We start from the raw sequence: 15,240 nt of genomic DNA on the forward strand, positions 1-15,240 counted from the left end.
TGCATGGGAAAATTTCAATTATATAAACATTCCCAAATCACCATTTAGAAACAAAGGTCATCACTTCAGATCGCTAAAATAAGATCTTCTCTGTAATTTGAGCCCCTTGAGTCAATGAAAGACTTTAATTCCCCAGTACCATACTTTTTTTTAAATTCCATACTTTGAAAGCATATCTTACAAGCTCATTTGGAAACAGAGATCGATCAAGAACAGAGGGAGGAACGACCACCTCTGGTTGTGTCAAAATCTAGCTTCAAAACTAGTTTCCACTAACTTTCATGTGTTCGTGTTTCCAACAGATGAAAGTGGTTTAACCTTCATCCTGCCAACATGTTTAACACTAGAGGACAACCGACTGAATGAACTACAGAAGAAACAACCATCACAGCAAAAAATATGAACATATTTCTTCTTAAACAGTAATAGTCATGTGGCTAATGTCATCTAAAGAAAAAAACAAAAACAGATAATTGTTACTTTAGCAAAGCAAGAGTTGATTTACATATCGTACAAAACAAAAATAGACTGAACACTTGAGGAAATGTGTGTCGGCTGCAACTGTGTCTGTCTCAATCAAAATGACTGACAGCGTGCTCCTACCCCCCCTTGATAGTGTGTGATATTTGATCTATTAGAACAGCAGAGGCTGCAATTTAGGTGCTAAATCAACAAGAAAAGAAAGTAAGCAACCCTTTCAGGTTTACTTCCACCTATCACCTGAGAAGTGTTTACACTTGTGTTCCTGCAAAAGACATGTGTCTAAAAGTATCCGCCTAGTAGATTATGTGGTAAATATCCAATTATGACCCGCACGGTAAAACCAGCTTAAATTCCTGCTGTGTTTCTCCTCTTAAATAATTTTATTGGGTATTTTACTGCTTTTTGTGGACATCTTAACCAATTCCAGCTAATCTCAGACAAAGGATAACTGTCTGTTGAATGGACACCAGCCAGACATCTGCGAATACAAAACCTCCCGAAAACACCCTCAGAACCGTCTGTGGCTCCAACAATCCGAACCAGACCAACTGAATACAGCAAGAGCTGTGTTTGCCCGTCTGAGGTATCTGAGGCAGATTGTGACCATTGAGAGGATCCGCTGTAATCCATCGCAGAGCGGGTTTCTCCTTTTTAGGCTTTTTCTGTTTTTTAAGGGTTGCGCCAAAGGCTTGTGCAATAAACTACATCCTCTTTAGGGCTGCTGCTGCTGTTTCAGTGGAAAACAATGTCTGTACTGAAGGCCAGACTGGGTGACATTAGAAGTAGCCCACTAGAGAGGTTCACTTCTTCAAACAAATCATGAAGCTGGCTCAGCCAAGTTAGAGTGATTCAGACTTTCAGTTTTGCTGTATTTGTGTTTTCAGATCCAGCAGATTCAACAATGTTGGTACATTGACCTTTACACTTCATTCATTCATTGTCTGCGGCCATTACTTATGTTGTTATCATCTGCATACAGTTTACATTGATACGTACATTTTGTTTTTGCTCTAACTTAGTGACTAAACTTGGCTTTTACTGACCCTCCTATTGTGGCAATGGAACTATGTAACGACCGCTGCCTGGTGTTAACTATCGTGTAGGTAACATATTGTGTATATCGTGTCTTTATATTGTGTATGTCTCGGGTTTTTTTCGGGGAGCAATAAAGTTCATCCTATACTATCCTAAAAGTGTTTTGCCCATTTAAACTCTTCAATGACATTATGTGGATATATCTATAAATGATATGATACTGACTAAGTTTTTACAGTAAATTGATGTGACCTGCCGCGTAGCACGATTCATGCCCGATGTATGTGCAGGGTGCACTGCACAAGGAGCTTTTTTTCCTCCTTACAATATTCAGTGTTGTGTGTTCTCAGCAGTGCAGAGAGCTTAGTTACGATGTTTCCAAATTCAAAAATGAATCTACAACCAGATAAATCTTTCTAATTGTGGATCATAACACTTTACGGGCTTTAATTAGACTTAAAGCAGCAGGAGTCCTGATCCGTCGCAGACGATGAAAGAACACAAACTGGGACGATAGAAAACTGAAAAAAAAAGAAAAAAAAAAAGAAACACACAGACAAAGGGACTCACGCGTGCACTGGAACGCCTCCTTGCCGTTGAAAGCCTTATTGCACTGGAAGCACTGGTCTGCCTGGCCTGAGCTGACTGGTGTGAATAGATGGCCGTTGATCGCCTTCTTGTCCTTCTCCTTGACCTCCTTGTCCTTCTCCCTTTTATCGCGGTCTTTTTCCTGCACAGGTGGAAGCATCAGGGTTTAGAAGACAACCACACCAGGAGAGGACGGTAATTACTTTACCTTTTATTCCAGCCGATTAGATGTTGAAAAAACAACAACAACAACAACAACAACAACAGAGACTGTGCTGAGTTACCTGTAGAGTGACAAACGACACTGACAGAATGTCTCAAGTTTGGCCAGTTGCTCGTGTTAAATTCCAATCTGAATCCAGCAGAGCAACATTATTACCCTGATGTACGACACAGCAGGGGGGCTTTGCATATTAAGTGATGCATTATTTATGCTGACAACAAATTGTCTCATTAGGAGACTATTTTAAATGCAGTGTGTCTTTGTTTCAGGGAGTCTTTGCTTTTTTTAAATGAAAACAATTGTATGTTAAAACCCATAATTCGATGTGTTTTTCAGAAGGATTACTAGTAGGGGTTTATAACACGGGAGATGATGCTAAGCGGTACATAGCGACTGTGATAAACAGTTACCAACTACAGACATGTTTTTAATATAGTAATATTCCATATTGTGTTGTTTACTCAGCTACTGTGAAGCTCTTATTCAAACCAGCAGGGAGGAGTTTAGTGTGCTGAAATTCTGCGAGATGCGTGAATGCTGACGGAGACACGCTGTCTGGGAATCAAATCTTTGACCTTTCCATAACAGGGCGGTCTCTCTGCTGCCTCCGCGCTAATGGACGAGGTCATCCTCGGCTTTTGGTCATCTCTGTACACTGAGCTGAATCACAATCCCCATAAAGCGATGGCGAGACGAACAGAGCTCTTATTCTCTTGGACTTGCATCACAGAGCCTCCACCCAAACCCAGAGGAAATGGGGGGGGAAAAAAATGGAGTTTCCAGCTCGTTTTAATGGCCGGGCCCTGGGCCTCTCGGTTCGAGGGGACCACAAAGCTCCGACACACTGGAGCTCTTTTTTTTTTCTTTTTTCAGCCGCTTCAATACGCCGTATGGCTGACTGGAACACACACACACGCCTGCATGTTGTATTACAACACTGCGTTCATTGTCACTTCCTGCAACAGCTGTCTAACAGCAGTGAAACACTTCGACAAACTGAAGAACATTACGCACCACAGTAACTTTTCTAAGAATCTCTTTTTTAAAAGACACTTGATGGTATCTTTAAAAAAATAAAAAACAATGCAAAAACAGTTCAACTCATTGGAAAAACACAGCTAAGTTAAAGTTTTAAGCAAAGTTCATTTGGTTGCAAGCGTTCACCACAAGGAGAAGTGATCACGTCTAAACCACAGATTCAAACAAAAAGACATGTGAGAGAAACACACTGTAACGGTCAATGACTTCACTGGAAAAAGACATCAGCCCCAGAAGGGATCACCGGGCACTTTTTTTTTTTTCACATGATACTGTGACAGCCTCTTTCACTACAATTTTGACTGGGAAAAAAAAAAAAAAAAAAAGAGCCGTCTCTTAGCCTACCTCCAGCCAACCTTTCCATCTCCTTGAGAAGCCATGGCTCCCCGTGAATCTCCTGCATAACATCACTGGCTGCGGCTGAAGCTACTCGCAGCACTGAGGCTTCATCAGGGAAAGCTGCAATGAGGAAGTGACCGGCTCGCTACAGGAGGTGCTATTTCTGCAACGACCCTTGCATCTGGTACAGACGCTATGTCAACACGCCACTAACTACATCCTCCTTGCAGAACATTCAGACTTTGGTTGTTGTACAGGAACTGTGTGATTGTAACACCTACCTAAATAATTTGGATATTCAGATATTTTTAAAGTAGTAATTTATTAACGGACAATTTATTTTTGAATCTCTAACTTAAAAAGCCTCATCCAGTTGAATTCAATGAAGACATCTTTGAATTCAATGAAGACATTTTTAATGTGGTGTGCAACTGGACCCAGGTTGCTGAGGTTGCAGTTTTTCGGTTGTCACCAACAATAAACATACAGCATTTCATGGACACAATCCAATGACCGGGTGCCAATTTGAGCATCAAAGCTTCGCTAATAGTCTTGGAGTCTCCAAAAACCACGGCCAAGAATTTTAACCGTTGACAGGCTCTGGCGATGATCTCCTTCAGAGTCCTGTCCCTTTAAAAGCAAAGCGGGGACTGAGGTTAGAGATGAGATTATACAACCACAGTCAACCCCGTCTTCCTGTTTTACTTCCTGTTCACCCCTCTGTGTCTCTCTGCAAGGGCTGCACAATGACAGACTGCAAGCAAAAGCTGAAGTTACTCTAAATAGTTGTTATTTCCCCAAATGGGACTAATTATCAGTGTAATTTTAAACTTGAAATATTGACTATTCTATTTGCAAACTGGATTAGTGGATGTCAAAATACAGTATGTCACACCTGCGATTTTGTGTGACTTTGAGTTTCATGATTTCTGAGTTGCACGACTATGACTTCCAAGTCATGTAGAGAGGGGAAGGTGTTCTGTCTCTGAAAGCATTTTACCTATTTTGCATCAGGATTTTCATTGCTCAAAATGAAATAAGAAATGTTCTCACTGGAAAAATATCTTTGGCCGTTAAATAACTTGCTCAGTGCTGGAAAAAAGAGATGACTTTGACCACATCTTTTACACCAGAGTTTCACATCTGGGACGAAGAAAATGTTGCGGGCTGAGATACAAAATGTTCTGGGGGGGAATATGAAAAGAGACACCGACTTGCCCTGAAGCAAGACACGAAAAAATACAAAAAAAAAACAAAAAAAAAAACTGTTGGACTGGAACTGTTCACAGACCAGCAGAAGGAGATGAACAGCTCCCAGTGTGAGTGTGTGCAAACGTATAAATGGTGAGCGGCGTGAGGCTGAAAAGCAGCGTGCTGCTCAGTCATCCTCGCTTGAAGGAATACACGTTTAAAGAAGGAGGAGAAGCCTGTGAAGGGAGGCCGAATGTGGAAACGTGCCGCACGAATGACAAACAGTAGAGTTGAATACCCATGTTCCCTCACCCTGGTCTTTTTGTACATCTTGTTCTTGAGGTAGCTGAATGTTCGGCTGACTTTCGTCACGCTCTTTCCCTCGGTGTCGCTCCGCAGAGGGCCCGGCTCCTCCTCTGATATACTGTTACACACACACACACACACACACACACACACACACACTTTATCCTCAAAGAGCTGCATTCACAAGGCTTACCTGTTAACACATTCCAAACATGGTTCTTCAAAGCATTGTAAAGCTTGAAAAGCCTTAGGAACTATTTTCTGGTAATGTGTATGTGCAGAGTTGGACTCACCTGTACGCTAGCGACCCAGAGGCGCTGGACAACGACCTCATTCCTAGAAGAAAAAACAGAGCGGAAGTCAGTGGTAGGACAAAGAATCAGGAGGGTTTTTTTGTTTGCTGGATTCGTCTCACCGGTGAATAAACTCACTGACCTCACGGTATGACTCCCAAACCAATATGTCTACCGATATGTTGTTATTCTCTCAGCCTGGCTCAACCAGAGACGTTCACGTCTATTATCTTCTTCTGTTCTGTTTTCAACACGTGACTTCAGGGATTGTGTATTGGGCTCTAAGTGTTGACAAAACGCAGGTGACCCACAACTCATTACTGTTCCTGAACGCATCCTGTGACTGTGACACACACACACACACACACACGCACACGCACACACACGCACTGAGGCTGCTGCTGCACTGTTAACCTGCTGCTCACATCACGCCAGAGGGTTATTAGTTCCAGTCCTGGCAGCAAGGATTGGGCAGAGATGTATTGAATAATCCACCCCCCCCCCCCCAGTCCATCAGTAGCTACCTTTAATGTCCTTGAGCAAGGTATTTGAAATGTAAGCTACTTCGTTGGAAGCTGTGGAGAAAGCCAGAAAACAAATGAACTCTGGCACGGATGAAGGGAGCCAGCGCTGAGGCCAGGAGCTGAAGCTGAAGTGCTGCCTTTTGATCCAGGGCCATTAATGGCTGCTAGATACTGGCTCCAAATACCCCAAAAAAACCTGAACTCTCACAATACAAAGACTTTTTCTTTTCCCGCAAGAAATGATGGCCCCAATATCTGATCAAATTGAGTTTTGTCTGTGCCTTACATCACACAAAGCCATGATGGTTGTAGCTAGCTTGTTTTACCCAAACACCACCCAGGGTCCTCTATCTGTCAAACTTGGATTTCCGGACTGATTTCTTATCTGATAGCACGTAGAATTACCGCACATTAATTACTGACACATCGTCACGAAAATTGACTGAACGGCCAGAGCTATCGTCGGCCCGGAGGCATAAATAATGCAATTAAAGCATATTCTGCACACACAGTCTTTGCTAAATAATCACCACAGAGTTTCTACTTATCTGCTGTGAGTTAAACGTAGGCGTGCATCTCTTCTAGGGGACCAACATTGCTTCCTTCCTGACAAATCATTTCTCCCCCAATATTCTGAAGAGCATGCAAGTATGCAAAGCATTGCTTGCCTGCTCTGCATCAGAAAAGTCAAACCTAAAGCAGGATAATGAGGGCAAAGCTTTGTCCTGAAGGAGACAGAGAACACTAATGGGAAAAGATAAGATAAGAAAAAGGGAAGGCTCAGTGTCTTTTAACTAAAGTTGACAGGCACACATTTATCCGGAGGGCACTTCACCTGCAGTGTTTGTGATTACTACTTGTCCTCTTTCTCTGGTGATTGCATTTCGTTCTTTGCAAAGAGACAAAACAAGGACTAATATAAGTAAAAGTCAGCTAACTCATGGGCCGAGGAGGGGACAGGAGAAGCCCGGGTTTCATTCAATGTCGTCAACAGGTATTATTATTTTGATTGTAATTGCATATTCACACTGCAAACGGCCTAATGTCAACAGTAAGTAGTAGGTTCCTCCAAAAAAGTGTGTTGCAGCTGAACTTTGGGGCCCTTTTAGTTGTGCTGAGGGTTAAGTGCATTTAATTGAAACTGCATTTTGTAATTAAGTATCATAAATCAGTTTTTTTGTGTGATCAGACACAACTTTTTGTTGTAATGGCACTCTTGACTCTGGATTAGAGTCCTTTAAGGGAGATCCAGGGCTCTAACAACAACAACTACTGTTTCTGACATCACAGCTACTTTCTAGTGCACTTTACAGCGCATTACTTACTCAAGTTATCCTCATCATCGCTAGATGAGGAGTCCCCATAAAGGTACTGAGACTTAGATTTGGTGAGGATGGGGGAAAGGCTGAAAGAGAAGGAAATTCGCCTCTTACGTCTTAGGTGTCCCACTGCTGGGGGGGAGGGCAGGAAGGAAAAAACCACAGCAGGAACTTAACATTTTATGAATTAGAACTCCATAATAACAGAGACGATGGGGGATAGGAATGTCAAGATAAAGAGAAACTGCAGGAATGAGTCAGCATCTTTGCACGTCATGTTCCCTCGTCTTTAAGTCAATGGGGGTTTTGAATGGGTTTTTGGTTAGCTGCCAGAAATAAGGTCTGTGGTTAACACAGAAAAATAGATTTTAATGTTATATTCTATGACATAAAATACGCTTTTAGAATTTTGAAGCTCTTACGTGTCTTAAAAAAAAGGATTGCTAACAAGTGGCTAAATGAGACTACAAAACGTCATCACGTCAACAGTTAGCTTAGCGGTGGTGACGAGAAGTTATGCGACAGTGGTGTGGTTTGTTTATAGCTTATTGTTAGCTTTCTACTGCTGGTGACTGCATTTGCGCTTCAAATATCATAAAAGTGCTGTTCATTCGTGGAGATTTTCTTGCTGATACTATTGTTAGAATCATAAACTCTGCAACAGAGATTATCTTCTCTAATAATCCAAAATCCAATGCAAAAATGTTGAGGGAACCAGTGCGATGCTAACTTGAGTTGAACAACAAAAATACGTCATCCCTGCAGCGCTCACAGAGGTGCTTCCACTTAGTCTGACTAATTAGACCTTGGCTCAGTTTGAAGGTGGGAAGAGCTGTGCTACAGCTGCATCACCAATGATAAAGGTGCAACCTCTCCCACCTAACAGGTGCAACAAAAGCTGCATAGGTTTTAATAATTGAGACAATGGCTCTGTTTTTCCAGCAAACTCCTGAACTTCCTCTCCTCGCCTACCTTGATGATTTCCATCTACACATCTAGCTTTTTCTTCATCATGTTTTCATTGAAAACATGATGAAGAAAAAGCTTCAAAATCTACATTTTGTGTTATTTTTCATTACATTTCTCAGTACACCATAAAAAAAGCTGTGCTCCTTCTGCACGCTGGGCCTTCTGCACTTAGAAATACAAGCATATGAGGTTCACTTTGAAATCCAGACTCTTAGATATTCACCACTTTATTGACTCATTTAGCATTCCCACTTTTAATATATCATGAGTTAATGCGTATAATGGAAAGGAGATTTCTTGATGAAGAGGTCGAAGTACTGGCCGTTATCTGGATCTGCAATCGTGATGTGATCGCTGAGGGTAAAAGACAGATAAGCAGCCTCACGACTTGTCACTCACCATCAATGTCTCTCTGGCTGATGGCAAGCATGGATACGGACTTGGTGAGGGGCAGGGTCATGGGAGGACAGCTGTTTCGCAGAGGCCGATACCGCCTTGATTTCTGGGGCGAGAGACACAAGCTTGAGTGAAACACACTGCATGACGATGTAAAAGAGAAGTAATAATAAAGGACACTAAACCAGGCAGAGATAACGTGGAACAAAACATTACCAGTCACTGAACTGGAAACAGGAACGATAAGCTAAAAGGGGGAACTACACAAATGGTTTGCGAAGTTGTGTTCACAATTTGTTTTAAATTCAGCAATGAGAGCGAGGAGACGGCCCCTGAGGAAAGCAATGTTCATTAATTCTTGCTAATCCCCAAACTGCCAAAGTTTCCCAGACTGTTTATGTGCAAGCTTTTTGCAAATCCATTTTTCCTCTCATGTGTAGTAGGCTGAGGATGTTTGTGAGGATCCCTTTGGGGCCGACTGCGTGACAGTATGAAGATATGACATCTAAAGGACAAATGTGATGAAGTGTGTGTGTGTGTGTGTGTGTGTGTGTGTGTGTGTGTGTGTGTGTTAGCTGACCAGGTCATGCATTCTGCCATGCTGCCCCAGCTCCTCCCGCTCCTCTGTCAGAGACACCAGGGAGCCCCTGTCATCGCTGTAATGCCGGGGCATCCTTGAAGGCTCCAGGATTCGGGGCCCCTGAGCGGTGGGGCTCCTCGGCTCTTCCTGGGCTCCGCTGAGCCCCTCCAGGCTGTAGCTGTATGGACAAAAGAGAAAGCAGAGATGACCTCAGAGAAGGAGGGACGACTGTACCGTACACACGCACATTTCACTCGTCTCGCTTTTCTGGCTACGCTCAGCTACTGCCGCAACAAACACATACGGACGTGCACACACGCACCGCCTGTTGACAGACACACACGGAGCCGGTCCTGCACAGTGTTTAGCCCGCTGAGTTATCACCGGGCTCCGGAGAAGATTTACAGTCGAAGCGGCGGGAAAATGTCTCCCGACATCGGCATAGAGAGCTCTGCAGCTGGGATTTACAAACCTAATTACATCGATCTACGAGTGGAAATAAGAGGCCTTGAAAAGAATCCAATACAATGATTATGGAGAGGAAAACTACAGCTACATTTCAGGTTGAGCTATATGCGACTGTACGCGGCTCTATCCGCTTCAGGACTGACTCTGTGATGGTTAAGGCTTCAGCGGTAAATCTCTCTCATCTCTTGTCCACCTAAACTGGACCAAAATAATCATGACTCTGTGATTATCGGTGATCAGCGTAGAGCGGCACTCACCTAATCTTCAGGGCTGTGAATGTAAATGACTATATTATACTACATATCCTGCCAGTATCATCACACACTAACCTACAGAGCCGCAAGGTCCTCGGTACTGGAACATGAATAACAGCAGCCGCTGTTGCAGCTCTCCGATGTAGGAAGCTACTGACTGGGCAGGGCATTTAAACACTCACAAAACCACATGCACACATGCCCACAAAAACGGCAAATGCAAATAGAGCAGCATGTAAACACACCCTATTCAAAGAAGGGCATGTGGGGTAAAAAAAAATAAATAAAAAAAAAAGGTAACGCACGCACACAAACACACTGTACCCGAGGGAACTAACTACTGCCACGCTGTGGCTGTGGGGGGCATCAGGAGGGCACCGGCTGAGGTGTGAGTGTGAGGTGGAGGGGTTAGTTAGGATAATCAAGAGGAGTGATGGGAAGCAAGTATGGCAGATAATGTTCTGGGACCGACGTGAACTACTGCTCCAAGTATGACTTCACATTGGCAAGTATAAACACTGTAAAAAGGGATCAAGTTCATTTCCTGTGGCAGTGTTGTGGTAACATCTTTAGCAGACAGGAAATAAACTTGAACCTAAGTCGTTTCCCAGAACTGCAATGCTGTCAGCTATTAACGCTACTGAAACCACTGCAGTGGCAGTCACTGCTTTCTCCGGTGTGGAAGATGTGAACCGACGGTTAAAGCAGTGGTCTCTGACGATAGGAGCCATGTCTAAATTACAGCCTTACACATACAGAGGTGACGTGCTGACATTATTGGCTATTATTAACTAATCAAAGATATAGCTGTATCTGCATATATACAAGACGATGCAGAATGTTTTAGGCCATTTCGAAACCGTCTCTCCACCACAGAGCACTGACAATAATATTACAGGAATGACTTAATGGCCTTAATGTCCATCTACTGCTCTACTCCCTCCCATTGGCTCATTATACAACCACTGGCATAGATTACAGTGAAAACATCAATGTCGTTTATACAATAATACTCATACTGGTCTCGAACTTCTCCAGGACTTTACTGAAGTCATGCCGGAAACTCCTGAAACCTATCAAGCTTTTTTTCCCCCATCATTATTCAAGAGTGATGTCTTTCAATTTGAGAGCATTTCAATTTGTATCATTTCATTGGTCGAAACTTACCCCCGGCATTCTATTGGTTGTGGAATCGTGACGGGGGTTATAGCACGAATAATCCATGCGCAGAGGAGAAATCTAAGTGCAGACGTTTCAGGAGCAGTGCGAGAACAGGGTTTTGAGGGGAAGCATTACATAATCTGAACGTGAAATCAATGAGTCATGCTCTCAAATTGAAGGACCACCCTCCTGAATATAGACAGGAAGGGGAAAAAAAAAAAAAAGCTCCACAGAAACCTGAAAGTCACATGTAGTTTAGGTCCCATCCCAACGGTCTGCATTACACTTGTGGCAGCTATCATCAACCCTAACTGAAGACGCCAGGATGAGGGTTTGTTTACACTCAGGATCATAAAAGATCACTTGATGGTGAACGACGTGCGATTCTTCACATCTGACTACTCCAACAAAGCCATACTTCTAGCTTCTAGAACACTTCTGCAAGTACAACTATTTTTACTGCTCTCCTTTACACTTTAAAGCCTCTCCGAGCCTCCAGACCTAAACTCCCCTCTTTCTGTGTAGCTGTGTGTTACTACCACTGCAATACAAAACACCGGTCAGTCTCAACCTCCTATTTGCTACAGCATTTCTTTCTCATTCCGACGGGTGAAAAGAGCGCAGCATTTTTAAGCTCAGTTGCCTGCGGCGATGGAGCACAATGCAGCAGTAGTTCAGCCAGCATTCATCAAAAAAAATGGGGGAAGATCCTCCGTAAATTAGTCAATGCGTGTCACCTAGAAACAAGTCAATCTTAAAATCACATGAGCTGATGAATGGGATTTATTAGTACCTTCTCCTGTGAAAGGTCGGCTTCCTCTCACCAGGGCTATGGACGGAGCTGGAGGTGATGGATGAGAAAGAGAGACGGGGGGTGGTGCATGATGGGTGAGATGGCGGGATGGCAGGTCAAAAAGAACATACAGTAATGAATGGATGAATGAACTACTTGCTGATGGAACCATCATCTTCTTAGTAGGTTGGATATCTATGGGCGCTAGCGTGTGTGTATAAAGGTCCGAGGCACAGGCCGCCGTGTTGGAGGAGTGATGTCAATGGCATTTCTTCAGAATAAATGACCTTAAAGGAATACTAATAATATCTGTCTGTGAAATATGACCAGGAGAGGGTTAGCTTAGCACAAAAACTGGAAACACAAAGGGGAAACAGCGAGCCTGGCTCTGTCCTTAAGCCACAAAAATCGACCCACCAGCACATCTAAAGGTCGCTCATAAAAAGAAATAAAGAAAAAGTTTAAAACTGACACATAGCTGTTTTACGGGGGGGTTTATGTGCCAAATTATTCCTTGGCCAGGAGCAAGCGGCCAAGAAACATAACCCCATTAAAAACCCCAGTAAAAAAATACACAAATAAAAGAATTGTCATTTTTACACTTTTTGTACAACTTCACGAGAAACAACAAGGTATAACATATTTTCCAGTGAGCTTTTGAGGTGCTAGTATCTTTACATACCCCAGATAGCTGTTTCCCTGTGCTTCCACTCTTAATGCTAACGTAAGCTGTTAGCTGTTGCTTGATATTTATCATCAGCAAGTATTTCCAAAATGTCAAACTATTCCTTTATAATGTGACTAAAAGAGTAGAAGTGAGAAAATCAAGCAGGAAGTGGTTCTAACATGTGTTACTTTAACTAATTGCTGAGTTGTTGCAGTGTTTTTTCTCTCACTTATACAAGATATTTTTAGAGTCACAGAAATGTCAGTACAGACCGTGTGCTTAACGCAGCATGCACATTTAGCCGCAGTGAGAGCCTTTCTCTAGCAGTTAACATGCTTCTCATGTGCTCCAGGTACCCCGTGGTTATCTATAAAGGGCACCTGCGGTCTAAAAAAATATGGTTCTTTCTGTCATTAGTTACACCATAAAGAAAGAATACAGAATACTTGGTGGTAGCCGCTGCTTGTGCCCAGCCTGGGTATTATAAAAATAGCAACTGATAAAATTCTAAAGCAGTTTTCACTCCAACATTGCAGCACAGGCCTTTTAAAGCCTGGTGACTACTCTGTCTGTAGACAGCCCATGACAGGCTGCCGCTCTAGCACCGAAGACAGAAAGGTCCCCATGTTAATGATTTCTCAATAAGTGTTCTTCGAGTGTGAAGTCGTATGTGTCAAGGTTTTACGTCTGTGCATGTTGCTGCGAGTGTGTGTGTCTGAGTCTTTGTGTGTATGCATCTTGCGTGCGTACAACACCAGACAAATGGCAACACAGCTGCTCGCAGCAGGAGGAGGAAACACTCAACATGGCACAGAGGGAGTGACACCGACCAGCTCTAATGACACTGACATGTGCACACATCAGGTCTACTGACATCTACTGGTTAACACCAGGCTAACACCGGCAGACCGTGTTCGAGGTCAAGGGAGTAACATTCCCGTCTCTCCATCAGTTCAACTCCAGTTGAAGAATCAAATATAATCAGACCCGCTTTCCCCATCTCACCTTCTCTGGTTCATGTCTGCGTCTCCTCCGTTGTTCTTTCCGGGACCCCAGCTGTGGCGGCGAAGGGGCGACAGGGAGCGGATGCTGTTCCGGAGGATACTGGAGCGCCGTGGCACCTCCGTCACTCTGTCTTTGGCTTCTTCTTCAGCTTCCCCAGCTCCTCCAAGACCACCACCACCACTGTCTAGTCCTGCAGCGATCGGAGCCCCAGCCTCCTCTGGGCTCCAGCTGCATTCCAGGCCCTGGCTGCCCTCGAGACTGGAGCTGGACGGGCCGACACTGGCGGCGTCGTCTGTGGAGGAACAGGAGACGGAGACCTCGCTGGCGCTGTCTCCTCCTGTCACTGGTTCATCGTTCTGCAGGCATTCAAGAAATATCAATATACATATTATTATCATTGAAAAGCTTAATTGCCCAGCATCATGTGCTCATGGGGAACTGCCAAAGTAAAAGAAGCCACAGGAATTAATTCATCAAATTAAAAAATGAGCGAACTAAATGAAATGTTGATTGATTTATTATTTCAGGAAGCGAACGCGTGTAAAAGTAGCTGCTTTCACTTCACTTCCACATTTAAGAGCACTACGATCGGCAGCGCTCAGAGCCACACAGGAAGTGGAACCCTTAACCCTGAGACACAGGGACTTAACTTTTTTTTGTCATCTAGCTACAGTAACTGGGGAACAAAATAAAAGACATGAGCTGATTTCACTATTTTACCAGCCGCATAGATGAAGAACATAATGTGGACAGAACCAAACAGAATAGAATGCTTTATAATGGCATGCATAGAATAGAAAATGGTAGAGCAGATCAGAACAAACAAGACAGAATGAAATGGGATGGAATGCACAGAACTGACTGGAATAGAACACAATAGAAGTGAAAAGAATAGAATAGAAAATAATTTAAAAGAAATAGGATAGAATGAAACAGAACAGAAAGGGATGAAATATAACAAAATAGAATGCAGTTGAACAGAACAGAATAAAACAGATCTGAACAGAATGTAATAGAGTAGAATAGAACATAATACAATAGAACAGAACTGAATCAAATATAGCAGAATAGAACAGAGTGGAACAGAATAGAGCAGCATAAAATACGGTAGGATAGAACAGAACAGATGTCCTTCAAATTATTGCAATTAGCGAGCAGATCACTTTGTATATTTATCAGCATTTCTTCACTGAAGCATGTGATACACTGAGAACATGCTGGAGAGCTAGTTACTCCACAGGAATGGAGTGTAATGAGGACCAAATGGAAAAGCTTAGGGATAATGAGCCAGAGCCACTTTATAGCAACACTGACATTAAAACAAACGCCAATAAATGACGGCAACCTTGTGAAAACATACCTTCCACATGGAGAATATATATATATATATATATATATATATATATATATATATATATATTTATATTTATATTTCTTCTTAGGTAAGACAACTACCGATGTGACTGTAATATAAGCCATAAAAAATGGCGTGAAAACAAATGGTATACTCTTATAACTTTTCAGCCTGGGGTCTGATGGGAAAGAGCTCCTGCGTGAGAAAACACACACACACACACACACACACACACACACACACACACACACACA

At 43.0% G+C, this 15,240-nt stretch overlaps 1 protein-coding gene across 9 annotated transcripts in view; it reads right to left on the minus strand.

Annotated features, from left to right (window-relative positions):
- Positions 1-15,240, minus strand: part of akap13 (A-kinase anchoring protein 13) — a 93,394-nt gene that overhangs the window by 21,869 nt on the left and 56,285 nt on the right. For 5 of the 9 annotated variants that reach the window (XM_031848722.1, XM_031848723.1, XM_031848720.1 and 2 more), the window contains exons 12-19: positions 13,633-13,988; positions 11,961-12,008; positions 9,285-9,462; positions 8,708-8,810; positions 7,346-7,468; positions 5,497-5,539; positions 5,210-5,321; positions 2,089-2,248 (exon numbers count right to left, since the gene is read on the minus strand). In XM_031848722.1, the coding sequence (XP_031704582.1) occupies positions 2,089-2,248; positions 5,210-5,321; positions 5,497-5,539; positions 7,346-7,468; positions 8,708-8,810; positions 9,285-9,462; positions 11,961-12,008; positions 13,633-13,988 (1,123 nt within the window). The remainder of the gene's footprint in view (positions 1-2,088; positions 2,249-5,209; positions 5,322-5,496; positions 5,540-7,345; positions 7,469-8,707; positions 8,811-9,284; positions 9,463-11,960; positions 12,009-13,632; positions 13,989-15,240) is intronic. The other 4 variants (XM_031848726.1, XM_031848727.1, XM_031848725.1 and 1 more) reach the window with 3 other exon arrangements.

Source organism: Anarrhichthys ocellatus, unplaced genomic scaffold (assembly GCF_004355925.1).
Source record: "Anarrhichthys ocellatus isolate YVR2014 unplaced genomic scaffold, GSC_Weel_1.0 scaffold8, whole genome shotgun sequence".
NCBI lineage: Eukaryota > Metazoa > Chordata > Actinopteri > Perciformes > Anarhichadidae > Anarrhichthys > Anarrhichthys ocellatus.